This window comes from Elephantulus edwardii, unplaced genomic scaffold (genome assembly GCF_000299155.1).
Source record: "Elephantulus edwardii isolate Elephantulus edwardi_28Jun2011 unplaced genomic scaffold, EleEdw1.0 scaffold00026, whole genome shotgun sequence".
NCBI lineage: Eukaryota > Metazoa > Chordata > Mammalia > Macroscelidea > Macroscelididae > Elephantulus > Elephantulus edwardii.
In genome coordinates this window covers 3,346,868-3,374,601 of record NW_006399776.1, presented here as the reverse complement: position 1 = coordinate 3,374,601, position 27,734 = coordinate 3,346,868, and the positions used below count along the sequence as shown (strand labels likewise).

The following is a 27,734-nucleotide window of genomic DNA, read 5'->3' as shown; positions in this document are numbered from 1 at the left end:
TTATTTTGTAGTTGGAGTCTTTAAGGGAGGAGAGAGCAGACAGGAAGAGCAGGGAGGAGCTCGACACACAGCAGGCAGCCAGGCCAAGAGGAACAACCAGCAGTAATAAGTGGTTTGCTGGCTCAGGCATGAGCAAAATGATAAATAAAGGCGCCTTTATTGTCTTCTCCCAAGGGGCACTGTGGTTCTGGCAAAGCTTTGTCAGGCAGGCTGGAGTGGAACAGAGGTGGAGCGAAGATAGCAAATTCAGAAGAAGAAAGCAGAGAAGGGCAGGGATCAGGAAGACATCAGGAAGGCCTGGCTGCAGCGACGTAGATGTCCTTGTAGCCTTTGATCTCCTTGATCTCGCGGCTGCTGATGAGGACTTGTAGTTGGCGGGATCCAGCTTTGATGGGGTAGAGGTCGAGTTGAATTTTGATGGTGTGTCCAGCCACCAGAGTACCAAGGCTGAAAAGTCCAAAAGGGCCTGCTTAAATGGGTGATCTGATTTTCAGACCATTCTCCTCTGGGGAGATACTTCCTGCCCACTGGCACCAACCTTCCCTGAAGAAAGCAGGGAATGAGGGTGCAAAGAGGTGATGATGACCTGAGAGACTGAAGATGGTCCTATGATCTGGGAGTAACCCCTCCCCTCATCAGAGAGCAGAGTAAGAGAGGTGGACAGTGAACTTACTCTTTGGATATCTGCCCATCAATGAGGCCACTTCCCTCCAACATCATTGTGCAGTCACTCAGAGGCTCCATTTGAGTGTTGGTGAGGGTGATGTAGACTCTCAATGCCTTACCCACCTCAGCTCTTTCAGACACCTGTGAGGAGAGAAGACAGAGACATCTTTTTTTTATTTTATTTTATTTTTTTAATTATTTTTTAAAATTTTTTATTTTATTATTTTGTGTGTGTGTGTGTGTGCCGTCAAATCAGATCTGACTGGTACAGGAGGAGATTGTTCCTCCTTCTCCAGCACAGCATCTGGTGGATTTGAACCATGCACCTCTGGGATTGCAGTACACCTTCTTGCCACTAGGCCACCAGAGCTTGCCAGACAGAGACATCTTGAGCAACTGGCCTCATTGCTACAACCTTGTTCAATAACCTCTCCACTCTCCCGCTGGCGACCATCAGGAACCGCTACTTACAAGCTGTGAGCACTCAAGGTTAACATATGTCCTGGCCTGTGACAGGGTTGCACAGTTTGATGAGTGGAGAGAGGGGGTGAAGGAAATGGAAAGAATGTGGCAGGACCTGAAAAGATTCAGTGATGATGGGCAAGGTCCAACGGTGATTGATTTTATAAAACAAAATGCATGGAAATGATTGTAGGAAACACGATATGAGTGAAGAATAGTGCGAAACACAATGTATATGGACTTTGTGAGCAAATCAATATAAATTTTTAAAAATCATAATACTTCAGGAAACCACCACCAGTTGGGAATTAGAAGTTGAAACTTAATATTTTTTTTGCACCACCTGGCTGAAGATGGAAACTAGATTTCAACTTGAGTAGCCAGCTCCAGTTGGCTATGGTGATTAATAGTAATATTACGTTAAAGCGGGTCCTCAGGACAAATCCGGAGTCAGAGAGACTCATGATTGATTAGTACTGTCTGTCACAGGCATGGAATAAGAAGATGGTGTCATTTGTGCCATCATTTATATCATTCCACCCTTTCATTCTACAAATGAACAAACATGTGAAGGTAACATAACATGTTACTAGCAAAGTCAAGATCTGATCCAGAGGCCCTAGTCAGAAACGCCCTGCCTAGGATCTTTCCCTCACACTACTTTGTCTTCCAATACATCTGTAGAACACAGACTTCTTCCAGGTACTTTCAGTGCATTACATGTAAGGACAATGTCATGGGGCAGTTCTGCTAGTCTCCCAAGATCCCTGTCATTGGGAGGCAAAGATTCTGTCCTACTTCTTTCTAGACACCAGGACCTAGCACAGTGTCAGCCAGGTGCTGGATATTAGGTCAACCTGCGTTGAACTGAACTGAAATCCTACTGCCTAGGTGACAGTGGAGACATTCCCTGCCTTAGCTAGAGAATCAGGGAGAAGGAAGAAAACATTCTGACTGGGATTTGAGTGAAAGAAACAAGTCCACTGTATCCTAATGAGGGTATCAAAACAGTAAAGTTAAGTTAGAATCTAGCATAGTCAGGCAGGTCATTTCTAGGGCCCTTAGCAGTAAGAACTAATTAATAGCCTCCTTGACATCTGATCTCTCTGCATCACGACCCTGTTGTAACCAGGGCTCTGTAATAATGGGCAGGGCCGTTGCTTCGGCACGAGGAGTGTGTCTGTACTTGTGATCCTACCCACTGTTGGCTGTACTGTGGAGGTTGCCTGGCACCCTCCGGCTCCACAGCCTTACAGCACATCACGTGAAAACTGCCAGGTGGACTGGGTGATTTATAATTTGGAAGTGAAGTGTTCTACTAATAGACCCACCAAGTAAATAGTGCCAGGGTTGGATTAGGCAACGGACAAGGACTTCCAGAGTAGGAGTGGCAGGTACGGAAAGATGCTTCAGGGAGGGAAAATTCTGGCAAAAAGAGATGAGGAAAAATATCTGCCCCTCCCCATTTACCCTGACTCTACCCACGATTCCTTTCTCATCTAATGATCTCACCAGCTAGCTACTCAGGCATCTGAACTAGAGACTGGTCTCATCATTAATTTATCTCCCTCTTTTTTGTAAACCTCATCTTATTAGCAGCCACTTTTTTAATTTGATCCTGTGGCATCTCTCAAATCTGTCTTCTCTACTTCATCTCCCAGGCATTGACAACCATTGTGTCTCTTTGCATAACTTATCTGTTTCCTTGCTTTAAATAGCTCCATTTCCCTTTCTATGCTTCTAAGGAGCATTCCGGCAAGATTTCATCTCTGCTGAGACGCCTTCATACCCACCTTCACTTTAAATATACAGAGCCTACAAGAAACCACTCTATATTGTGTTTTAAGAACTGGCTTTGCCCAAAGGAAGTCTATATCTGTCACCAGCTGGGCTCTCGTAACCCTGGCCGGAGCTCAGCAAATGTTGGGTTAGTTAGACAAGCCCTGGGCCCCATCTCTGTTGAGCAGACTCACCTCGATAGATAAGTGGGGAGGCTCCAGAGAGATATCTTTCAGAACAAGCATGGACTTCCCCGTCTCTTCAACTTTGGCAATGCCAGACACCCGGATCAACTTTTCATCTGTCAGCCTGTTTCTGTAATTGTTGTAGGGTAGCAAAAGAGGCCACTGTACCTCTAAACGGAGAAAAAAAAATCTTGAGTCTAGGGAATGACTCTTTCAGCTAGAGAAAAAGAGCATGTATGTGTGTGTTTATGAAAGAGAGAGAGGAGAAAATTGAATTTTCATATAAAAGCCAGCAGAAAGTAAAGCCAGAAAATTCCTCAGAAGGAAAGAAGATGAAATTTTGTCTCCTGTACGTTGGACATGTTATCAGGAGGGATCAGTTCCCGGAGAGGGACGTGATGCTTAGGAAAGCAGAATGACAGCGAATGGGAGGAAGACTGTCAACAAGATGGATTGACCCAATGGCTGCAACAATGGGCTCAGACAGCAATGGTTGTGAGGATGGTACAGGAGCCTGGGCTCAGGGGAACTACCAGGCAGTCTACTCAAGCAGCACCCACTGACAGAAGGTGCATGTATGAGTCCACATCTGTGTGAGAATGTGTTTCTGCGGGTGCTTGTTTGTGTGTGAGAACGAGCTCAAGTTTACCCAGCACAGATTCCCAGATGTCACTGCTATGTTTAATCTGGTGGGATGACGTCAGAAACAAAGCATCTTGTATTCAGTCTCCCACCAATAGCAGCTTCACTTTGTGTGTGTGTGTGTGCGTGTGTGTGTGTGTGTGTAGATCACAGTGTCTCTATATGACCATGTTGGACCAGCTCAGCTTTATTCTTGCCCCTAAAATTCCTCTCCTTGTAGTGCTGTTCCAAGTCTCTCTCATACTCACCCTGCCCGAAGTCCAGGTTCAAGTACACCACTTGCCTCCAGAGGGGCTCCCGTGCCTGCCCCCCGTGCAGCAGAGCCTGTGCACAGAACCGCAGCACCAGCTGGATGGGACCCCGGGGGTGGACTCTGTCTGGCACCCTCCAAGCATGCAGTGTGAACAGCAGGTCCTGGCCCCACTTAGGTGTCCTAGCCAGGTGGAGCTGCAGCTGTGCTGGCTGATCCCTCATGCCCCCAGACCCTAGCAGATCCAGGAAAGGTGAAGAGGCCCTTCTTTGGTCCAGCATGCTCCGAGAAGCTTTCAGGAATACATTCCGCTCTTCACGGGATCCTGGGGGAGAAGAAGGACCAGAGAGGCATCACTCAGGAGGGGTCAATAGGATCATTGTCCTACAAGTAACAAGCCACCCAGTAACTCCCAATTTCCTTCCCAAAGCCCTGATCACATGGAGAAAGAGGCCATACAAGATCATGACTGAAAATATGGCCTTGGCTGTCATTCAATTCAGAGTTCAAATTCTTGCTGCATCACAATTCCTTAGTCTCTTGGCACTCAGTTCTGTCTCTATAGCACAGGAAACAAACCTGCTTGCCTCACAAAGTTGCCAAAAAGTTTGGCTTAAATATACACTGCTGAACATAAAACACTCAGCACAGTACTGTCTGCAACATCATCACCAGCATCACTATCATTCTTTTCCAAGCCAAAGGCTTCTCTCCCTATCAATGGCATCACTTCTAAAATACGTGCTCGAGCCTTTTAAATAGAACTTTACCTCTTGCTACCTAACATGTAGAGTTTATCTACTCCAAGCTGTAAACTTCTCTGGAGGCACTGTCCCAAGGGTTTTCCATATACTAACTTGTTTAGCTCTCACAGTCCTCTGAGGGAGATGCTACTCCTGTTACTCCATTTTACAGATGAGAAAGCAGAGGTTCTGAGAAAAAATTTGTCCCGTTTTACAGAGCTTTGATTAGTTAGAACTCAAACAGCCTAACTCCATCCTGGCCCTCTCCACTGGGTCAACAGTCCTTTTCATCTTTGAATGTCTACCTTCCTCTTCCTGCCACCTCTTCGGGCTTTGGATACAGGGAGACCATGGTGTGACTCTAGGATGTGATTGTTAGATAAAATACAGAATCACTAGTTAAATTTACACCTCAGATAAGCAATGAACAATTTTTAATACAAGGACAAGGCATACATTACTGGGGAGATACTGTACTGAAAAGTGGCACCTAGTTTAAAAATTGAGTTTCATATGAACTCTTAATACTGTTTAATAGAAGTATTGTTGTTGTTGTTGAGTTGAAACCAACTCACAGATGATCCTCCAATAGGTGTTAAGAGGCCGTAAATTGCACAGGAGGAGACTGCCAAATCCTTCTCCGATGGAGTAGCTGGTGCTTTCAAACCATGTGCCTTTGGGACTGTAGTGTAGTGTCTTATCAGTAGGCCACCAGAGTTTCTTTAAATATAAGTAAGCCCATGTCATAGTTTTGGACATACTTATACTAAAAATTTATTAATTTGTCTGAAAATTAAATCTAATTAAGCATCTTAAATTTGTGATTTGCTAAACTCTTGGAAATTTTACGTGACTAGAGAGAGCCATTAGGTGGTGATGATTTTCAATCGAAGTGCAAAGAAGGTGTCGCTCCCAAGATCCCCAGGGCCCCAGGTACCTTCCGGATACTTGTAGGAGCTGGTGATGTTCTGGCGCTGGTCTGACCCCACCATCTTGGTGCTGATTTCCCTCCCGATTGAACTTGTGTTGTGAGCTAGGATTTCCTGGGCCTGGCCATTTCCAAAGAGCCAAATGACTTCATCAGCGTTCACCTCAGCATACACAAATGGGGTGTCATAGGCAAAGTGGATCTCTCCTTCTCTGATGGCCTTCACAGAGGCAGGGCCACAGCAGAACATCCCTGCGGAGAGAACAGGAAGTGTGGAACATGGCTACTTACTGGGAAGGACAGCTGGTCATGTGAATGGGCAGTAGAGAGGTAGGGAGTGAGTGACAGTGGGGAGGAGATTCCTGCTTTCATGGCCAATCACTCTTCGCAACCACAGAGCCCAGGGCCTTCCAAGTCCTCACTCACCACTGCTAGTTTGCTGGGGAGTGGGGTCCAGAACTTGCCACCCATTGTAACCTGGAGGGAGGTCTTTCCGGATCATCCAGCACTCATTCCAGACATGGAAATTCCTGCAGAAGGGAGTGCAGAGACACGTTTCCTAAGGATTTTCAAACAAATCTACTGTGTGCTTTATACTGCTACTTCTTTTACCTTATTTAGAAATCATTTCAAGCCTATAGTAATAGTTCAAAGGACAGCCAGCTACTCAACTCACCATTTGCTAACACTGTCCCATTTTCTTTTTTTTATTGCTTTCTTTTGCTGTAGATACAGATGCTCTTGCATTCCATCACATCAGAACCTACCGTAGCTGATCCTCCAGTGCATTTTCAGAGACAGTAAATCACACGGAAGGAGATTGTCTATCTTTCTCCCATAGAACAGCTGGTGGATTTGAATTGTTTACCTTTGCATTGACAACACAACCTCCTACCCATGAGACCAACAGAGCTCCCTATAGATACTGATAAGGATTTTTTTTCTGAGTTATATGAGGGTAATTGAAATCATCATGGCCCTTTATTAACAAATACATCCATATGCGTTTCCTAAAACTAGTGAGTTTCTCTTATATAATCTGTACCCATTTATTCACTTCAGTAAATTTAATATTGCTAGAATACTTGATCTAATTTCCTATATGTAAATTAGTAGAGGGTCAATGAGAGAGAATAAGAACCCTGGACAAGATGGGTTAGCCTGGTGACAGCAGTGGGCTCAAGCATATCATAGATTGTGAGGATGATACAGGATAGGCCAAGGTCCTCATCTGTGATGTATAGGGTTGCTCTGAGTCATACTTGACTCAATGACCCCTAAAAAGAACACTCTCAATTTTGTCAATGAAACGAATAATGTCCTTTCTAGCAGTTGGTTCCCATATAACCAGTTATTTGTAGTTCAGTTGTGGACAACAAAGCCAATTTGGAACAGGTCCTGATTTTTAAAATGTAGATGAGTCATTCAGTGATCAGAACAGGAAAAATTATGGCTTGATGCTCCACTAGAAACTTAATCCTTTTCGTAGAAAATAAGAGTAGCATGTACATTGCTTAAGGAAACAAATATCTTGATTGGTGGTGTGGGAACCAGTGGTACCCTGCTTAAAGATGGCGTCCACCGCAGTGCTTTAAATGTGTAGCACTCTCCACAATTCTCCAGTAATCTAGTCTCCCACATCAAGCTCCTTCACTATACCTCTTCCAAGTTTACCATTCTAGAGTTTCAACCTGGATTTTTTTTTCTTGTTCCAGTTATTGTGCTGCTTCATCCAAATTTTTAAAATTCAATATGTTCTGATTTTGTTTCATCTATCGAGTGAACTATTGAAATCTGTTTGAACCCCTGTATCTAATGCAAAGGGCTTACCTAGAAAATTTATGGGAAAGGAAACACAGAAAACTAGACCTGAGATAGGAAAGCGAACAAAAAAGAAAGTAGGGCAAGAGAAATGAGATAAAAAAATCAAGAGGCACACATACACGCATGCTCACAGAGTGTGGAGCAGGGAGAATAGTCAAGAGAGACAGGAAAGGATTCACAGAGGTATCAAGTCCAGGCTCTGTTCCTGGCAGATAAAACAGAAAATGGCACAAACAGAAAAACAGACTCAGAGCAAGATAGGTAAGATAAATAGAGATATTAACTTCAGTGTTGAGAAGACACATAGTGTATTTACTTAGTCACTAGCTTCAGAGTGTTTCCTTTACTCTTCCATCTTTGAAATGAGTTGATTTATTGACCTAATTCACCTGAGCAGGTCCCTTATTTGGCAAATTATTCTCTGAGCAATAGAACATTGTCCAGAGTAATAAGCCCTTAAAGACTAGCGAGGACTAAGTCATAGTAAAGACTAGAGAGAACTAAGTCATAGTTTCCTGTGGACCCAGCTCGAGATAGAACCCCTTACCATACTTTGTCTCGTCCCTGAGTCGGCAACATCTTTGCATCTGAGTCGTAGTAAGTGTCTATGGTCAGGTTCCCATCCATATTGTGTGCAGATCGGAAATTCGAAACGACACGGGTCGGAACACCTAAGCATCTCATTACTAAACAGGTAGAAGGGGATGGAAAATCACTGGGTTTATTTTAAGCAGGTCTGTTTCTTGTTAAAATTTTCTAGCTCTCAAATTGGAGAGAAAGAAGGCTTAGATTTTCGAAAAGCCACACCTGTGACTCTTCTATCCCCAGAGCACCAAACCCAAACAGAATCCTTTATCTCCACCTCACAAGGAGAAAGGGGTAACCGGAAAACCCCACCACAGTCAGCTGGGCTGGTTCTAACTCACAGCGACCCTCCATTGGGTTTTCAAGGCTGCACATTTTTATAGAAGATACTGTCCATCTTTTTCCCTCGGACCAAAAAGTGAAATCAAATCACTGACCTGTTATCAGCATTGCATGTAATATACTCTGCCACTAGAACGCTTTTAAGTGATTTAAAACAATATTATGTCACTACAACTAATCATTTAGAATTTTTCAAATTAAAAGCAGAGAACCTAAAACATTTTATAAATTAAAATGGAAAGCAAAAACTTTAGGCCATCTTAAAGCTAGTTTCAGGAAAGAAATGATGTGACTTGGTTGTTGGTGTTGTATGCTGTCAAGTCAGAACTGACCCGTAGCTGACCCTCCAGTGGGTTTTCAGAGGCAGTTAATCACATGAGAGGAGACTGCACATCCTTCTCCCACTGTGTGGCTGTGGTTTAACTTTTCTGGCCTCAATCTCCTCATTTGTAACAAAATGAAGAATTGGGCAAAATTACTTTAATGAGTCTGCAATTATACGTCAAAATAAGAATTTAAAGGAGGCAGTAAAGAAATTTGAAAATTAAAAGAAGGACAAGATCTATCTTTAGAAAGGTAGAGTTGTGGAACTTTACAGGAGCAACAGGGCAGAGCCAAAACCACTGCCCATCTTTGCTAGGGCAGCAGCTCCCTCTTGTGGTCTTTTAGTAATGTTGTTGTTAAGTGCTGTTAACAGTGGACACTGACCCTATGACAGTGAAGCTGAACCTTGCCCTATCCTGTGCCCTCATCATCATCTCTGACGCACTTGAGCCCGCCATAACCGTCACTCTGTCAGTCCACCTCATTGAGGGGTTTCCCCTCCTTTGCTGAACCTCCACCTTTTCAACCATGTCTCTTTCTAAAGACTGGCCCTTCTTGGCAATATACCCAAAGTATGTGAGTTGAAGTTTCACCATTCTTGCCTCTAAGGAGCACAATGGTTTTATTTTCTTCAAGACGAGCTCTGGTGCCTTAGGCCATAGGGAGTTGCACAGCAAACCCAAAGGTGGCGCCTCTCTGGTGGTTCAAATTCACCAGTGGCTCTGAGGAAGGCAAACAGGCAATTTCATACCCTTCAGTTTATAGCCTCTGAAAACCCACTGGAGGTTCAGGTTTTCTAATTCGAGGGCAAGAAAGGTCTTTTTTTAAAAAAAAAATCTAATAAATACTATATTTAAGAAACTTACAGCTAGATTTATCATGTATCATTCTAACATTAAAATTGGTCATAAGCATTACTAAGGATTGTGTATGATTGTGTATGGTCTGTTATGGAAGAAGGTCCATGATGCCATGAGTTACTGCACTAAGTAATATCAACATGTGCCATCATTGCCCATTCGGTCTTTAAGGCTGGGAATTGACTTGATGTCAATGAGTAAGAGAAATTAGCAAAGAAGCAAATTTCCAAATGTGATTCCTCTGAATCCCTCAGGTAAGCATTTTGAGGGCTGTAAGTTCTGTCTATAGGTGTTGTTGGCTCCGGTTCACAGCAACTCTGTGTACAGCAGGAGACTACACTGCTCAATCTTGCACCATCCCTCAGTCTCTGTGGATTAAGTAGATTGTTGTGGACACTGTCAGTCCATCCCATTGAAGGCCTTCCTCTTTTTCATTGACTCTACTAAACACGATTCTTTCTCCAGGCGAGGACTAGCCACTCCTGATAACCTGCTCAAAGTATGTGATCCAAAGTCTCACGACTTCCATTTCTAATAAATATTCTGACTGTACTTCTCCCATGACAGATTTGTTTCATTTTTTGGTAGTCCATAAACTCAATATTCTTTGCCAACACCTCAATTCAAAGGCATAAATTATCCAGATTTTCTTGTTGTTTTTCACATACATATAAAGTGATTGAAAGCACCACGAGTTTGGCCAGGCAAATCTTAGTCTCCAAGTGATGTTTTTATTCGTTAGTACTTTAAAGAAGTCCTTGACATCAGATTTGAAATAAACTATTTGATTACTTGACTTCTGCTTCCACTGGCATTGATTGTGTATGCTAGTAAAATTAAATCCCTGATAATTCCAATCTTTTCTCCATTTATTATGATGGTTTTTTATCCAGTTGTAAGAAATGTCATTTCTTTTATGTTGAGGAGCTATCTATACAGAAGGTTATAACCTTTCAATTGCACCAATTAGTGCTTCAGGTTTTCCTCCAATCTGATACTCCGTTCTTTTTCATGTAGTCCAGCTTTTTAGATTATTTGCTCAACATACAGATTACATCAATACAATTCAATGTAATGTACACAACACTGCTACACAGTTTTTCTGATTTTAAATTATTCAGTATTCCCTTTCTCTTTGGTCTATGTACCTATAGGTTCTACACTAATAATTAATTACTGAGTTCAACATTTCTGCTCTTTGAAATGTTATCCATAATGTATTATGACTCAATGATTGAATGTCTTTGCATGTTCAATAAAAATAAGGAGACAGCTTGCTGTATTCTCTGCTTCCAGCAAAGGTCTGTCTGATGTCAGCAATATTCCTCATTCCATGGATGGCTTCTTCTGAATCTGGCTTGAATTTTGGCAGTTTCCTGTCACTCCACCGCTCTAACCATTTTAAAAAACTTATTTTCAGCAGCATTTTATTTGTGTCAAAGTTTAACTTTATAGTTCTATAATTTCCATATTATGTTATGTCACTTTTCTTTGTAATGGATCCCTCCCAGGGGTTGGCCACGTAACTGTCTTCCAACTGTTTTAGTATAGACAAGGGAGTACATGTAGCACTGTACTCATTTTTTAAAAAAACATTTCATTTGGTTTTTTGTCAATTCCTGGACACTTGTTTTTCATCAATGCCTTAAGTGGAGCTTGATCTGCTTCCTTCAGTTCAGGCATGGTCAGACTCTCCAAAATTGTCCCAGCACCAGGCTCATGCAGACCTGAGAAGCCTCTACTGCTTTGGAAATATAGGCTCCTCCCTCCAATTGACCATTTGGACCACTTTGATTTTAACTGTTCCACTAATAAAGTGGTGATTCAGTGATAAAAATCTCACCTTCCATGAGGAAGGATAGGATGAGATTTCCAGCCATTGTACCCCAAGGGTAGCCACCACCTTCTGTCATTAGAAACTTACATGAAGCTATTATGCTGAACAGGTTACAGCAGAGCTTACAGACTAAGGCAGACTAGGAAGAAAGGTCTTGTCACCTACTTCCAAAAATGATCCAGTGGAAAAAACCCTGTGGATCAGCATTGCCTAATCCATAACTGATAATGAGGATGGTGCAAGAACAGAGGGTTTCATTTCACAGTGCCTGGTTCTCTCCAACTTGAGGCCCACTACCAGCAACTGCTCCATCAAGAACTTTGCCAGAGTATTTGCAAGAGGTAGAGCCCCCAGCCCACTATGTAAATATGTAGCATTCCTCATGAAGGTACAGAGCAGGCAGTGCTTTAGAGCTGCCTTGCCCAGCTCTTTATGGCTGTGGGATCTTGAACAAGCTACTGGTCCTTTCTGGGCCTCTGTTTACTCACCTCTGACTTTCCAAGGTGATCATGAGGGTGGAATGAGTGACGAGTCATGTGGAGTGCTTCCCATCTCCCCTTCACTCACCCGTGCACATCACAGCTGCAAAGACCCAGCATTGTCCGTACTTCACAGGCTGCCCACCTTGGGCCGACCACTGGCGCAGTATGGTCACACTGCCATTCCACTCCAGAGGGCTGACCCCCCTCGTGTAGTCTTCCCCCCAGTTTCCTTGTAGTACCCCATTGTCATCGTTGCTGTTGATCTGTAAAACAGATGGGTGAGAGTCCACCATGCCTAGAGAAGCCCAAGCACATCCCCAGGCAGGGAGAGGGTTAGTCGGGGGGGGGCCTTCCCTCCTTACCATGGCACTCACCACCCTGCAGACATACACCACGTCGTTCCGCTGGGAGTAGTCTTTGGATGGGTTGTTTAAGTAGTACAAGCTCTTGTTCAGGATCTCAAAGCAGATATCTATGATGTCCTCCTCAAACTTTTAGGAAATTTTAAGGTGTAGTGTGGGGAAAAAGAATAAAGAGGGATAGAGTTTAGAAACTCCAAATCAGGCTCTGCCACGCAGCCGCTACGTCGGGGTGTGTGTAGAGTCCCTGCTCGAGAGCTTGTAATACAATCCCTCATGTTCTTGCATAGATTTTGGCTCCCTGGTGTCCTTTGGGGGACTCGCGATTGTGGCACAATAACTTCATATTAAAAAATCAACTCAAGGTGGATCAAAGACCTGTGAGTTAAGCCCAAAACCATTAAGTTAATAAGAGACAGACTGGGCTCAAGCTTAGAAGCTCCAGTGTACAGTAAAAAGAGACTGCCCAAAACAGCCAGAAATATACAATTTGAAGAAGATAAAATTGATGAATGAGACCTTCTAAAGATTAAATTCCCGAGTGCATCAAAAACTTTTTTCCACAGGGTAAAAAGAGAACCTACCAACTGGGAACAAACATTTGGTAATACCATCTCAGACAAGAATCTCATAATGAAAGTTTACAAAGTACTCCTAGGCCTCCACAAGAAAAAGACTGAAACCTAACTACAAAATGGGCAAAATACATGCAAAGAATTTTCAAAGACGAAGATATTCAAATGGCCAACAGACACATGAAGAAATGCTCCAAATCACTGGCACTAGGAGAGATGCAAATCTAAATTATAATGAGAAACCATCTCACAGCAGTAACAATGGCAAAGTTTAACAGGACAGCAAGTAACAAATGTTGGAGAGGATGTAGTGAGATAGTAATTCTCATACATTGTTGTTGGGATTGTAAAATGATACAACCACTCTGGAGGGTAGTTTGGCACTTCTCAAAAAGCTGAACATAGAAATTCCATATGACCCAGCTGTTCCATTACTTGGACTATACCCTAGGAAAATCAGTATTGAGAGACTTGTACATCAATGTTCATAGCAGCATTATTCACCATCGCAAGAACATGGAAACAACCAAGATATCAAGCCACAATCAAATGGATTTAGAAATTATGGTACATTCATACAGTGGAATACTACACAGAACGCGGAAGGAAGCAATGATTTTGTAAATTATTACCTAACTTTGGAGGGACTGGAGAACATTATGCTAAGTGAACTCAGTCCCACAAGGACAAATATTGTGTAAAACAATTATTGTAGAAATAGTATGAAGATCCAAGGCAGGGGGTTGAGGGGAGGGTGGAAGCAGAGGGATGAGGATGTGGGGAAGATTAATCATGGGCTTGTACAATTTTCTGGTCTGAAAAAACAATGTATTCATCTTTTTTAAATAAACTAGAATTAAAAAAAAGAAACTCCAAATCACTAGCATAGCCTTTTTTATAAATTATTGTGAAAATATGCACAACAAAACATTTACCAATTCAGCCATTTCTATTCAGTGACACATGATTACATTCAAGTTGGACACCAATTATCACTGTTCTTTTCCAAACTATTGTGCCCTTATTAACACAAACTCAGTGTTCCCTAAACAAAAAGTTCTCTCCTAGCCCTTCCCACCCTTGGTAACCACTAGTAATCATTGATTTCTATGTATTTGCTATGCCAGGAACATGTGATTACACAGCATTTGTCTTTCTGCAACTGCCTTATTTCACTCAGCACCGTGTTTTCATGTTATATAGTGTGATTTCATTTCTCTTTATGGCTAAGTAGTATTCCAGTGTGTATACAAAGAACATTTTGTTTATTCATTCATTTATTTATCTGTTGAGCAATTTGATCCTACTTTCAAAGAACTGATAAATCAGATTGGGAATGTATTCCATTTAGAATTTTGAATGATTAAATTCCAAGTAGCTTTGACTAAAAATGCAGACAGTATGAAGAGCCGTCCTTGTTGACTGAAGAGGTCCAAGAAGACTTCTGGAGTTGATGGGCTTTGAAAAATAGATAAGACAGAAACAGACAAGAGTGGGACACTTGGCTGAGGTCTGCTAGCACAGTGGGTACCAGAGAAAGGGACTTAGACAATCTCATACGTGGAGGTAAAGTGACCGTAAGGAAAGATCGGATGACTAAGTATGGGCTCAGACATTCGAAGAGAGGGATGAGCCTGGAAACAAGACAGCACTCAGAGAGCTGTGAGACTGGTAAAGCCAATGCAGGCCCATGATGGATATTGACAATATAAGTTCATAGCATATGTCACACCACTTTGGCTACTAAATGCACTGGTTATTTGGCTCAGTTTCCAAAAATTGCACGAGTTGTGGTAAGTAGAGAATGGGGGAGATGTGCTCTTTTTTAGTAGTTTCTTGCTTTTTATTCTTCCCATGTGCTTCTCTCTCAATGTTTATGGACAGAGGACTGAGATAGGCCATAGTGGGAAGTTCAGATAAAACGCTAGAGCCAAAGACCCCCCTTCATCTATTAACTGTACATTTGAAACTATTACAAAACAGAAACCCAACCACAGCCATCGGATTAACATGGACTTGTGTTGCTGTTGTTGTTGTGTACTAGTGAGTCAGAACCAACCTATAGCTGATACTCCAATAAATTTTCAGAGGCTGTGAACTGCACAGGAGACTACCTGTCTTTCTCAATGGCAATAAATTTTAATTCTACTGATTCTATAAGACAGGGTACATAAAGGTTTAGTATAGCAGCTTGTCTACTTTGACTGGTGCTTCTTGGTGTTGCAGATGGTTAAATACTCAACAACTAACTGAAATAATGGTGATTTTAACCCATCCGGAAGTTCCTTAGGGAAGCTCTTGGGGCATAATGGATAGACAGTTGTATTATCAACCCAAAGGCGGGCAATTCAAACCCATCAGCTGCTCTTCGGAGAAACGAACAATTTTCTTTCGTGTGCCTTACAGCCTCTGAAAGGCTGTTGGAGGGTCAGCTATGAATTATTTCTGACATCACAGCGATAAGGGAATAAGTGAGAGGTTCCTTGCAAGCAAGCAAAGCCTGGCAATCTGTTTATGGAAAGTCACAATATTAAAAACCCTATGTAGCCTGAAAAGACACAGTAATAGGGGTCATAGATCAATGGTGACTAATTTATAAAACACAGTGCATAGGAATGATGGTAAGAAACACAATGCACGTGAAGGAATGTGTGAAACACAACATACATGAATGAAATGCAGTACACATTTTTGTATGCAAGCGAATATTAAACAAAAACAAAACAAAACCCTCTGGAGCAAATCTACACAAATAGACGTGTCATGACCTGTAACAACTTAATTCAGCATCTTAGACTGCTTGGCTCTGCTATTTCTTGACTTGAATCATCTTGATAGTACCTGGTTTTTCAGTCTGTTTCCATTTTTCTTGCCATATTGTCTTTCTAATTATGAAAAGAATTTTCTTTTACCATTTCTATTTCTTTTTCTTAAACTTTTCATTGTGGTTTGGGTGGAAGTTTACAAAGCAAATTGGTTTTTCATTCTATAATCTATATACATTTTGTTTCGTGGCATTGATTGCAATTCCATATTGTACCAACACTCTTTTCCACTGTCTCCCTGTTTTTTGCATTTCCACAGATCCTTTCCTATTTCTTCTTGCTTTCTGAGCTTTATTTCTGGACAAAGGCTGCCCTTTGACCTCTGGATATGGTGGATTGCTCTCAAGAATGGACACCTCTTTATTGTTACTATTCACTTTATAGGCTTGCCTTTGTTAGGCTGAAAGTCAAACCGAAGAGTACGTTGGTTGTGCTGCAATCCCAAAGTCACACAGTTCAAATCCACCAGTGGCTCTGTGGGAGAAGGATGAGAAATCTCCTCCCTTGCAACTACTGTCTCTGAAAACCCACTGGAGGATCAGCTATGGGTCAGTTCTGACTCAACAGTACATAACAAAATACTAAAAAAGAAAGACTTCTTATTTGCCCTCCTCATTAGATGGGGAACTTGTCCAACTTCTCTAAGCTTGACCCTTGGTTAGAAACCCCTCAACTTATTGTTGTTATGTACCATTGAGCCAGAGCTAATTCATCACTGACCCTCCAGCAGGTTTTCAGAGGCTGTAAATTACATGGGAGGAGACTGCCTGTCTTTCTCCCAAGGAGTACCTAGTGGACTCAAACCATGTGCCTTTGGGTTGGCAGCATAACTCCTTATCCACTATGCCACCAGAGCTCCCTGTCTAGTGAAAAGATTGTCTAAGAACCACTCTCAGTATGTCCCTGAAACAGACACAGATGCAGGTGCCACTGTTACCTGTCCATAGTTCCAAGGCCACGGGGTGATGAACTTCTCATGACCTTTGTAAACAAAGCCGTAGTCCATCATGATGTACTCCTGCAGCAGGATTTCACTTGGCATGTAGACATCATCCTCTGGGCAGGTAAGAGGGATGGGGGGATGCAAAACCCCAGACCAAAACAGAATAATAAAATTTAAAAAAATAATTACTAAGTCATCTTGCTAAAATATAGGAGAAGCAGAGAGTTGTTTGGGTAGATTGTCACAGAAATTAAGACTTAATTTAAGAAACTACTTTTCCAAACCCCCAACACAATCTCAACTTTACAATGTAATTATTAATATTTTCTTCATGATTGTAGAAGTGTAGAGGTCTGAAAATACAGATAGGTGGAAAGAAAATAGTGGCAGCAAATAATTATGCTTATTCCCTAGAGACATCACTCTTACATTTTGATGCCTTCATATTACGGTCACTTTCTATAAACATAAATTTAATATCATTAGGATCACACTGGATTCCATTTTTAAATCTATTTTACTTGCCAGATCACAATGACATGAACTTTATTCATGACAGTTATAATTATTTGTAAGGATGATTTTGGTGGGCATGTCATCTCATATGGATGATTTTGGTGGGCATGTCATCTCATATGGCTTGATTGGCAGCATTTTCTCTTGGAACCTTTCTAGAGTGTCACGGCTTTCCCAGAGGGTTGGGTTAACATTACAGTCTATGACCAAGTCTTACCTGTACTCCAAGGGTTAAACAGCAGAATGAAAGTCCCCACCAGGTGGGTCACACTGTGACCATGGTCCTGGGAGATCTGGATCTTGAGAGTGTAGGGGCCAATGACTGCACTGGCCGGTGTGAAAAGGGAGACTTGCAGGGAGTTCTGGTCAGCGATGAAGTTAGACGCACTCCAGACATTCCCATGTTGGGCCTGGGTAAGTACAAACTTGGCTCGGGTTCCCAGCAGCTCCGTGGGCTCTGGTCCTATGTAGGAGAATGATCTCCAAAATCAAAACTTTTATAGTGTGATTTCAGGGGGATGAGAAAGAACCCCATCTTCTTCCAACTTATGCTAAACCTTTTGATTTAAGGCTTTTTCTGTCACTAGAGACCCTTGGGCAAAATGCTTAAGCTCTCTGGCCCTCTGTTTTCTTGTCTGTAAAACAGGGATCATAACAGTGCCCACCTGGAAGTCTTACAATTAAAGATACAACTCATACAGAGTTTTAACACAGTACTTGGTGAATAACAAGAGATTGACTGTTATCACTAGGGAGACCCTGGGAGGAACTCATGGCTAATGTGCTCTCTTCTAACGGAAAGATTGGTGGATCAAGTCTACTTAGAGTCACCTTGGATAAAGGCCTGACAAATTACTACTGAAAAGTCATCCATCCAAAACCTACAGAGTACAGTTCTATTTTGACACATATCAGGAGTTAGAATCTAACTAATGGTCACTGGTTTGTTTTTTATTATTACCATATTGTCCCAGTTTGTTGTGGTGGCCAAACATTTCTTTAACAATACTGAGAGGGACTGATCATGGGTTCTGGGGAAGTCCTAGGAGAAGAGAGGGTAGAGCAGTTTGTAAAAAAAGGCTAGGACATGTGGATAAACTTTACTTTCATTCATTCTCATTATCATTAAGTCAGAATCAATTCATTGCTCCACTGCATTTCCAATGCTGTAAATCACACAGAAGGAGGTTGCCCATCTTTCTCTCTTAGAGCAGCTGGTGGATTTGAACCACTTGCCTTTGGGTTGGCAATGCAACTCCTTACCCACTAGGCTATGTACCCATTTTGAGGGAGCCCGCATGGCCTTAGGGCAGGCACACACTCACCTGTCTCAACCACAAAGGTGATATTGTCAGTTTGTGGCTGAAAGTTCCTGTTGAACTTCAGGATGATGGAGAAGACCTGGCCACGGCGCACAATGAGCCGCTGGTGGCCCATCTCCTGCGTGTGGTGCTCCTTGTTGTTCTTGGGGCTTTGCAGGTCAACAGAATTGAGCTTCAAGGCTGCCACTGGAGGAGGCAAGGGAGACAGGTCATATCTAGCTGGAGCTCACTGGGCTCTCAACTCCCCTGACACTTCACAAACTCTTCTCCCCAGCACTTAGCTCTCCAGCCACCTTAGCCCCTTACATCACAATTCAGACTCAGTAGACAACTCAGTAGTTCCAGCCCAGTAATGCAAGGACAACAATTCCTGTGACCTCTCCACCTGGACCAAAGCCATGTCAATCAAGTCAGAACCAATTTAAGAGCAACTACCAAATCGGTAGTAGCAATAAGACAGCCTCAGATTGCATTTGGTTTGCTCTTTGGTGTTGCACTTACAGCTGATCCACTACAACTTTCCCCTAAGAGGTCATCCAATTATCTGAGAGATTTTTAACACCCCAGGGGACATTTATGGTTTTCAAGACTTGTGGAAGGGGCTGCTCTTGTCATCTCTAGTAAATAGAGTAGCATCCTAGAGGGAAAAGCCGTGTTTGCTCTCATCCAGTTTGTGTGCCATATTAAATTATCTTCTATACTTTAATCCAGTCATTTTGGGATAATCTTCAGCAGGATCTTGCTTGCATGTGAAATCAATGATACTGTTCTATAGTTTCCACATTCCGTTGGGTCACCTTTCTTTGGAATGGGAACAAATATAGATCTCTTCCAGTCAGTTGGCCAAGTGGTTGTTCTCCAGATTTCTTGGCACAACTTGGTGAGCACGTCCAGGGCAGCATCTGTTAACTGAAATATGTCAATTGGTATACCATCTATTCCTGGGGCCTTATTTTTTGCTATTTCTTTCAAAGCAGCTTGAACTTCTTCCTTTATCACCATAGGCTCTTGCTCATATGTTGTTTCATTAAATTCTTCTGTGTCTGCCAATTCCTTTCCATATAATAACTCAGTATATTCTTTCCATCTTCTTTTGATACCTCCTGGATCATTTAATATTCTGCCTAGGAATTTGTGTTGGCGAAGAGTGCTTGAAGGTGCCATGGACTGCTAAGAGAACAAACAGATTCATCCTGGAGAGGGTTAAACTGGGCTGGTCCTTGGAGGCAAGGATTCTGAGGCTTCGTCTGACATACTTTGGTCATGTTGTAATGAGGGACCGGTCCTTGGAGACGAACATCATGCTTGGGAGGGTGGAGGGCAGGCGCAGAAGGGGAAGGCCCTCTGGGAGATGGATTGATTTGGTGACTGGGGTAATTGGGATGAGTGTGTCGGAGGCAATGAACTTGGCACAGGACAGAGCAGAGTTTAGAGCTGTTGTACATAGGGTCGCTATGAGTCACAGCGACTTAACGGCACATAACAACAACAACAATACTTTAATCCAAGTCATTATTAGTAAGATGATTCTAACCCCTAAAAGCTGAATGAGTAGGAAATGTTCTTTGTGGTCAGCTGTTCAGCTAGCTGTGACTATATTCAATTCTTTAAGATATTGGATTCATTATTTTAAAATTTCCTTTATATTCTAAAATTGAGTTCAATTTTCATGCTTGTCAAACATTTGACTAGAAGCAGAACATCTATGATGGCCTCTTGAGTCCCTTTTTTGAAAGAACCTTTCATAAAAGAAAATGAGATTCATTCTGACTTGTTCTGAATAAAATTGTTGGCCTCTAACAGTCTCAGTACTCTTACATAAGCTCCTACAACCACTGTTTAACAATCTGTCCTAGAGTTTTTGTTCATACCTGATCCAAGTTTGGCATGTGTTAGTGTCTACCTTCTAGCAACTAGTTTAGCGTTTGACTGTTAACCAAAAGGGTAACCATTGGAGGCCACCCAGAGGTGCCACAGAGTCAAGTCCTGGTGGTCTGCTCCTGGCAAATCACAGCTGTGGAAAGTCTATGGAGCAATTCTACTGTGACACGCTTGGGGTTGTCATGAGTCAGAATGAATTCAACAGCAAGTGATATGGTCGATTTTGATTTCATAGGATCTGAAAGCCACTTCCTAAACCCTGTGGGGAGCTATTTGCATCTCATGTGCTCTGAAGGGCCTGAAATTTTCAGACCAAAACCTATAGGACCTTCAGTGAAGGTCTCATCACCCTCTCTATTCACAAGCCCTTAATGGCCTTTGCACATTGTAGCCAGGCACACATGGGTCCTCACATCTGTTCTGGGCAGCCTTCCGCTGGCTGCTCATTGCTACAAGTAGAGTTCTTAAGGGCAGGCAGCTCGATTTTTCTTTCACCAGAGCTGATCCTTGACTTGAGAAAGAAGGAGGAAAAAGGAGAAGAATGTCTACCTCCCCATATTCTCTCCAGTTGCAGTGCAAGGAAAAACACTTATTCTCCATTAGAGATTCGGGTTTGGGGTTTTGCTCCACTTAATATAATTATCCAGTTGGCTCACTGAGGTGCTTTTCATGTCAGGGAGACAGTGACTTCAGAAGAGAAAAGGGAGTGTCTTCAAGAGAACAGGAAAAGAGAGCCAAGAGGATGAGGAAGAGGCTCACCAAAGCAGGAAATCAAGCAGAATCAATTAGCAAAAACATGTCAGCACGCACAAGGTCTTCTTGTCTTGGCACAGTCTCACCACAGTTAATGACTTGAATAAGAGGCCAGGTAAGCCTGACCATATGACATAATAGAAAGACAAGGCTACAAAAGGATCAAAGTCTATCCTGATGTTTAACAGCCTTGAAACAAAAGGAGGCATTAATAGTAATCTGCCTGCCATGAGTTCTAAGATGTGAAGCTCCTGTGTTGTGAGAGATCAAAGTCAAGTCAGCCCTGCTCACAGAATGGCTCCCTCTCTGTGTGCACTGGGGTCTCAGCTCAGAGGTCACCATCAAGTTTATCACCCCCAACTCCACCCTGTAATCACTAGACACCACAACCAAAAACTCACTGCCATAAAGTCACTTTCTACACCTGGTGATCCTGTGTGTGTGAAAGCAGAACTATGTTTCATGGGGTCTTCAATGACAGATATTTTTTTCATATATATATCTCAAGGATGCTTTCGGCAGAATGTTAAATGATCCAGGAAGTATTAAAAGAAGATGGAAGGAATATACTGAGTCACTGTATCGAAAGGAATTGGAAGACACAGAAGAATTTCATGAAACAACATATGAGCAAGAGCCTATGGTGATGAAAGAAGAAGTTCAGGCTGCTTTGAAGGAAATAGCAAAAAATAAGGCTCCAGGAATAGATGGTATATATATATATATATATATATATATATATATATATATCTTCCATCTTCCCACGCACCTTTAAGTGGACTTGAATCTTCAGTCTTTAATTTAATATCCAAGCATCTTAACCATCTTAACCCTTCTCACTTTTTGCAGCACATTTAATACAACCTAAAATTAACTCCATTGCAAGCAGAAACCTTGGTTGCCTTTTCCTAGTTTGGCCACCACTGCCTCCAGAGCCTGCCTAGAAAAAAACATCGAGGTTCTCAACTACAAGTAAAGTCTGTCCAATTCTTATTGCAATGCTAGGTTTGTATTCTCTCCATACTTATTCAATCTCTATGCTGAGCCAATTATCCAGAGTCTGGACTCTATGAAGAGGAATGTAGCATCAGGATTGGAGGGAGACTCATCAATAACTTGCATTATGCAGATGATACAACTTTACTTGCTAAAAGTGAGGTGGACTTGGAGCACTTGTTTCAAGAGATCAAGGAATGCAGCCTTCAGTCTAGATTGCATTTCAATGTCAGGAAAACAAAGATTCTTACCACTAGACCAATAGGTAGTATCATGATGGATGGAGAGGAGATTGAAACTGTCAACAACTTCAACTTTTTTGGATACACAATTAAAACCCTTGGTACCAGCAGTCAGAAAAAGGAGATGCATCACTGTGGGAAAATTTGCAGGTAGGGACTTTTCAAAATTATTGAGTAGTGCTGTCAGTTTGAAAACAAATGTGCGCCTGATTCAGGCCATAGTCTTTCTAATTTCTAGCTGGACGATGAATAAGGATAGCACAAAAAGAATTTGCCTTTGAGCTGTGGTGTTGGAGAAGAGCATTGAACCTCTCATGGACTGCCAAGAGAACAGATATGTCTTGGAGAGGGTGCAGCCAGAGTGCTCTTTGGAGGCAAGAACGATAAGGGTCCAGGTCACATATCTCAGGCATGTTTTAGGAGGTACTATTCCTTGGAGAAGGATATGATGTTAGGAAGGGTGGATGGTCGGCGAAGGAGAGGAAGACCCTCAGCCGTGTGGATTGACAAGGTGACTGCTGCAAAGGGCTCTTGTGTGTCAGGAAGTGTGAGGATGGTGCAAGCTAGAACAGGGTTCAGATCTTTTGTTCACAGGGTTGCTATGAATCATGCTCAACTTAAAGGCACCTAACAACAACAACATTATCACCCTGATATAAATGGATCATATTGTTTCTGAGGTACAAGAAAGGTAGAGGCAGAAGTAGGATTCAAATCCTGGGAGGATGGTCCCAGTGCCTGCCAGCTGTAAGTTTCACAATGACCTGCCTTCTCTGGCAGGTGGTCAATAATGATTATTGAATGAATATAGTATAAGGAGAGTAATTTGTCAGGAGGGTGGTAGAGAAGGAAAGAGGAGTGTGAGGATAGCAGGGACTAGGGTGAGGAGCAATGTATAGAGGCCAATATGATGTCTTTTGATTCAGTTGGTATGCATCATAGAGTCTGTACCAACTCATAGCTGACCTGCCAGCAGGTTTTCAGAGGCTATAAATCACATAAAAAGAGATTGCTCATCTTTTTCCCTCAAAGCAGCTGGTGGATTTGAACTGTCTGCCTTGAGCTGGCAGCACGAGTCCTTAACCACTAGGCCACTAGAACTCTCTTTTGATTCTAAATAGTAATGAGTCTATCCCTGATGGAAAATAAAATATTACTCCTTTATGAAGGCAACGGATAAATATTACAAAATAAAAGTTTTAAAACATAAATTATTCCAAGAACAATCATCACTACTATATAAAAATATAAGCATGAGGAATGATATTCAAACCAGCCCAGATACTCTGCAAGAGTTATTAAATATGCAAATTTCATACTTCTCATCTCAGGCAATCAACAACAAAACAGAACAAAAAGACAAAAGCACGGGAGAAATTTTTAATGAGATAGTTCAAAGTAATAATAAACAAAGACTTGGAAACAGCGTGTTACAGATAGGTTATGTTTGTTGTTGTTGTTGTTGTTGTTGTTGTTAGGTGCCATTGAGTTGAGTATGACTCATAGCAACCCTATGAGCAACAAATTTGAATTCTGTCCGATCCTGTGCCATTCTCACAATCTCTGATATACTTGAGCCCATTGTTACAGTCTCCAGCTCAATCCAGCTTGCCAGAGGTCTTCCTCTTTTTCTCTGACGCTCCACCCTTCTAAGTACGATATCCTTCTCAAAGGAATAGTCTCTCCTAGCAACATGTCTAAAGTATGAGAGGGAGCTCTGGTGGCCTAGTGGTAAGAAGCTGCATAGCAATCCCAAAAGAATGTGGTTCAAATCCACCAGCTGCTCTATGGAGGAAAGGTGGGCAATCTATTCCCATGGGATTTACTGCCTATGAAAACCCACTGGGAGGGTCAGCTATGAGTCAGTTCCAACTCAACAGCACATAACAACAAGGTTATCTTAGGTGGTAAAATTATGGACAAATTCCCTTCCCTGCTTTGGTTTTAATCATATATTCCTTTTTTTTTTGGTTTGTTTTAAATTTGGTGAAAGGTACTGAAGACCTCGGCAGGTTTTTGAGCAAGTGGTATAATGATCAAAGCTTTATCTGATGATTTATCCGGCAGTGGTATATAGTTCAGACCAGAGCAGGAAAAGACATGGGTGGGTGAAATGGTAGTGAGAACTCCAATGCAATAATCTAGACAAAAGGTTAATGAGACCTAAATAAAAGTGTTGGCAAGAGGAAAGAGGGACCACGCTACTGATGGAAGGGGCTGTGCATTGGCCTGTCACATGCAGCCTAACAAACATTTGTTGAAATGAATGTCAGGAGTTCCCAAGGTTCCTGCTAGTTTGGATGAAGACCTCCTGGGGCAAAGTGAAGGAATCTACTGCAAAACACAACATCCTAGGCAGACAGGTTAGAGGTGAATGACTATAAAGCTCTAGGCAGAGACAGCAAAGGGTTGGCAATACTCAGCACAGCAAGTCGAAAAAGTTGGCATTTGCCATCAGATGCCAAGGGATGCAGCTCCTTCGCTCAGGTTTCCTCCCTCCTCATCCCTGCATTCATCCCAGCCTCTAGGTCATTACATTTCCCTTTCCACTTCTCATTATTATTGTCCATCTAGGACTTTTTCAGAAATACTTTTTTCTTTTGGATTCTGAAGCTTTGTCTGACATACTCTAGGCATGCTGCAAGGAGGGACCTTGGAGAGGGTCCTTGGAGAGGGACATCATGTTTGGGAGAGTAGAGGGACAGCACAGGAGGGGAAGACCCTCGATAAGACAGATTGATACTGTGATTGGGGTGGTGGGAGTAAGTGTGTCAGAGACAGTGAGGTTGGTACAGGATAGAGAAGAGTTTAGGGCTCTTGTACATATGGTTGCTATGAGTTGCAAATGACTCGGCAGCACATAACAACAATGTTGTTGTTCTATGCCATTGAGTCAAGTAGGATGACCCTATAAACAGCCAACCTGAAACTTGTCCTATCCTGTGCTATTTTCATCATCTCAAAGACACTGGGGCCACTGCTGAAGTCATATTTGACAATCTATCTCATTGAGGGGTCGTCTTCTTCTCTTTCACCGACCTTTCATCTTCCCAAGCATGATGTCCCTTTCTGAGGAATAGCCTCACTTAGCTAAGTGTCTTAGAGAGGGTGAAACCAAGTTGTTCCTTGGAGGCTAGGATTTTAAAGCTCCATCTCACATATTTTGGGCATGTGACCTGGAAGGACCAGTCCTTGGAGAAGGACCTCTTGCTCAGAAGGATGGAGGGACAGCACTGGAGAGGAAGACCCAGGATGAGATGACTGATACAGTAATTGGAGCAGTGAGAGTAGGTGTGTTGGAGGCAATGAGACTGGCTCAGAATAGGGCAGGGTTCAGAGTTGCTGTACTATGCTGTCACTATGAGTCACAGACAACTCAATGGCACATAACAACAACAACAAGAATAACAAAATTACATGTCACAAGCATGAAAGACAAGGCTTTGTCATCATTGCCTCCAAGGAGCACTCTGGTTGTACCCTTTCCAGAACATATCTGTTTGTTCCTTTTTTTTTTCTTCTTTCATTACTTTCTTTTTCCTTTCTTCCCTTTAAAATGATATGTAAGTGCTTTATGTATTGTTGTATATATTCTCAAAAGCAACACCAATGAAATAAGTTTTTATTAAAGAAAAAAATGACAAGCCAAAATGAAAAGGAGAACTACCTACTTATTCTGAGGAGGGAAAGGCCCAATTTTTTTTTAACTTTGGTATTTTATTAGCATGAAAGGACTTTGCTATTATTTTTCTGTCTGTTCCTTGACCTGGAATAAATATTTAAAAAGAAAATCCAAGAAAAAAATTTATAATGTAATGAATTATGTTACATTTGCAAAAGAAAGGTAATAGAAACAATTACTATTTATGAAAATTTTTCACCATATCAAGCAATCATTAAAAACTTGTGAAATTTACAAGGCATAAATCTTTATCACTATCCTTCTGAAAGTGTAGAAACACTGTTTTTTATACCATCATTCAAATTTATACAATTATTCATATAGATAGTTTCATTCATGTCATTTAAGACCTCTATTGTGATAATTTAGAAGCAGGAATGGCATCCACTTCCTAAATAACATGCATCTGGAAACTCTACAAACTTTGATGAATATCGATAGTTGTAGAAGGGCCTTTTGAAGCCTTTTGTTCATAGGGTCGCTATGAGTCATGCTCTACTCGAAGGTAATCAACAACAGCAACAACTGTGATAATGGGAGCTCTGGTGGCCTAGTGGTAAGTAAGTGTGCTGTCAGCCCAAAGAAAGGCATTTTTCTCAGTTGCTTCATGGGAGAAAGATGAACAATTAACTCCTGTATTATTTACTGCCTCTTAAAATCCACTGGAAAGTCAGCCGTGAGTTGGTTCAACAACATTGTGCTAATTGGAGATTAACTGATGAGAGGGTGGTAGAAGCAAAATAGAAGTGTAAACACTGCAAGGACCACGACAAGGGAGGATCAACCCAGGAAGCATCAAAATAAAGACAATATGGCTACTGCAATTATCTAATAAGAACAAGATATAGGCATAAGATAGATCGATAGATAATAGAGAGATAGAGAGATAGATAGATAGATAGATAGATAGATAGATAGATAGATAGATAGATATTGTTGTATGTGCCATCGACTTACATGCAATCCATAGCAACCCTATGTATAGCAGCTCTGAACCTTGTCCTGTCCTGAGCCAATCTCACTAATTCTGACACGCGCCTGCACGCTTGCGCATGCGTGTGCGCGCGTGCGCGCGCGCACACACGTATATGACTGTGAAAGGGAAAGTGGAGAAGGATGTGGACAAAGGAAGAAGAAACTACTATAAAAACAGAGATTAGTTAGGGGGATGGGGGTAAAGAATTGTATAAGGGCAAGAGGGAAAACCCAAGGGAGATAAAGTTAACAGATCAACAGTACTTAATTTTATAAAGCACAATGTACAGAAATAATCATATAAAAATGTACATAAAACAGTCGCATTTGTAATTTTATAGGCTATGAAGCGTAACTTAACATCATTGGTTATGATTCTTTTGGGGTCTTTAAAAATAAAGGTTTCTGGAGCATAAGAACTAGAAATAAACACACAGTAAAACAAAAAAAAGTTGTGAAAAGGCACACTTGTGTGACAGAATATGAAGATAGGCTGTGTGATGGGATAACTTGAGATTGTGGTGTGTGTGTAAGAATAAGAATACAATATTACCTGAAATAGGGAGGAGAGGAGAAAAAAATGTGCAACAATGAATGAATGGAAATCCAAGTTCTTCATAAACTTATAATAACATCTCAATTGAAATAAATACATTATTACCTGAAATCCAAGTTCTTTACTCAAACATTAAGTCTTCCACACTCATCTACTTTTAACTGTTAGTTAAATTTGTGCCTTCTAGGCTGCAACAGTTC

At 41.8% G+C, this 27,734-nt stretch overlaps 1 protein-coding gene across 1 annotated transcript; it reads right to left on the bottom strand.

Moving 5' to 3' along the window:
• Positions 1–287: 287 nt before the first annotated feature.
• On the bottom strand, positions 288–20,777 carry TGM7 (transglutaminase 7). Its single transcript, XM_006883211.1, has 13 exons — positions 20,744–20,777; positions 18,453–18,635; positions 17,345–17,590; positions 16,606–16,724; positions 12,272–12,400; positions 11,995–12,172; positions 8,027–8,165; positions 6,082–6,185; positions 5,665–5,907; positions 3,983–4,309; positions 3,102–3,262; positions 674–807; positions 288–447 (listed from the first exon to the last, which is right to left on the bottom strand). Exons 1-13 carry the CDS (start codon positions 20,775–20,777, stop codon positions 288–290), a joined length of 2,157 nt encoding a protein of 718 aa, XP_006883273.1.
• Between the last annotated feature and the right edge of the window lie 6,957 nt (positions 20,778–27,734).

What these genes read in the sequence shown, in the direction of transcription:
- TGM7 (XM_006883211.1), bottom strand. Translation starts at nt 20,777, where the DNA reads ATGAGCAGCCAGCGGAAGGCTGCCCAGAACAGAT. An exon ending in CTCCTACAAGTATCCGGAAG is followed by an intron (nt 4,310 to 5,664) that starts GTACCTGGGGCC and finishes CTTCTCCCCCAG; the next exon opens with GATCCCGTGAAGAGCGGAAT. An exon ending in CTCCCCACTTATCTATCGAG is followed by an intron (nt 808 to 3,101) that starts GTGAGTCTGCTC and finishes CTCTCCTCACAG; the next exon opens with GTGTCTGAAAGAGCTGAGGT.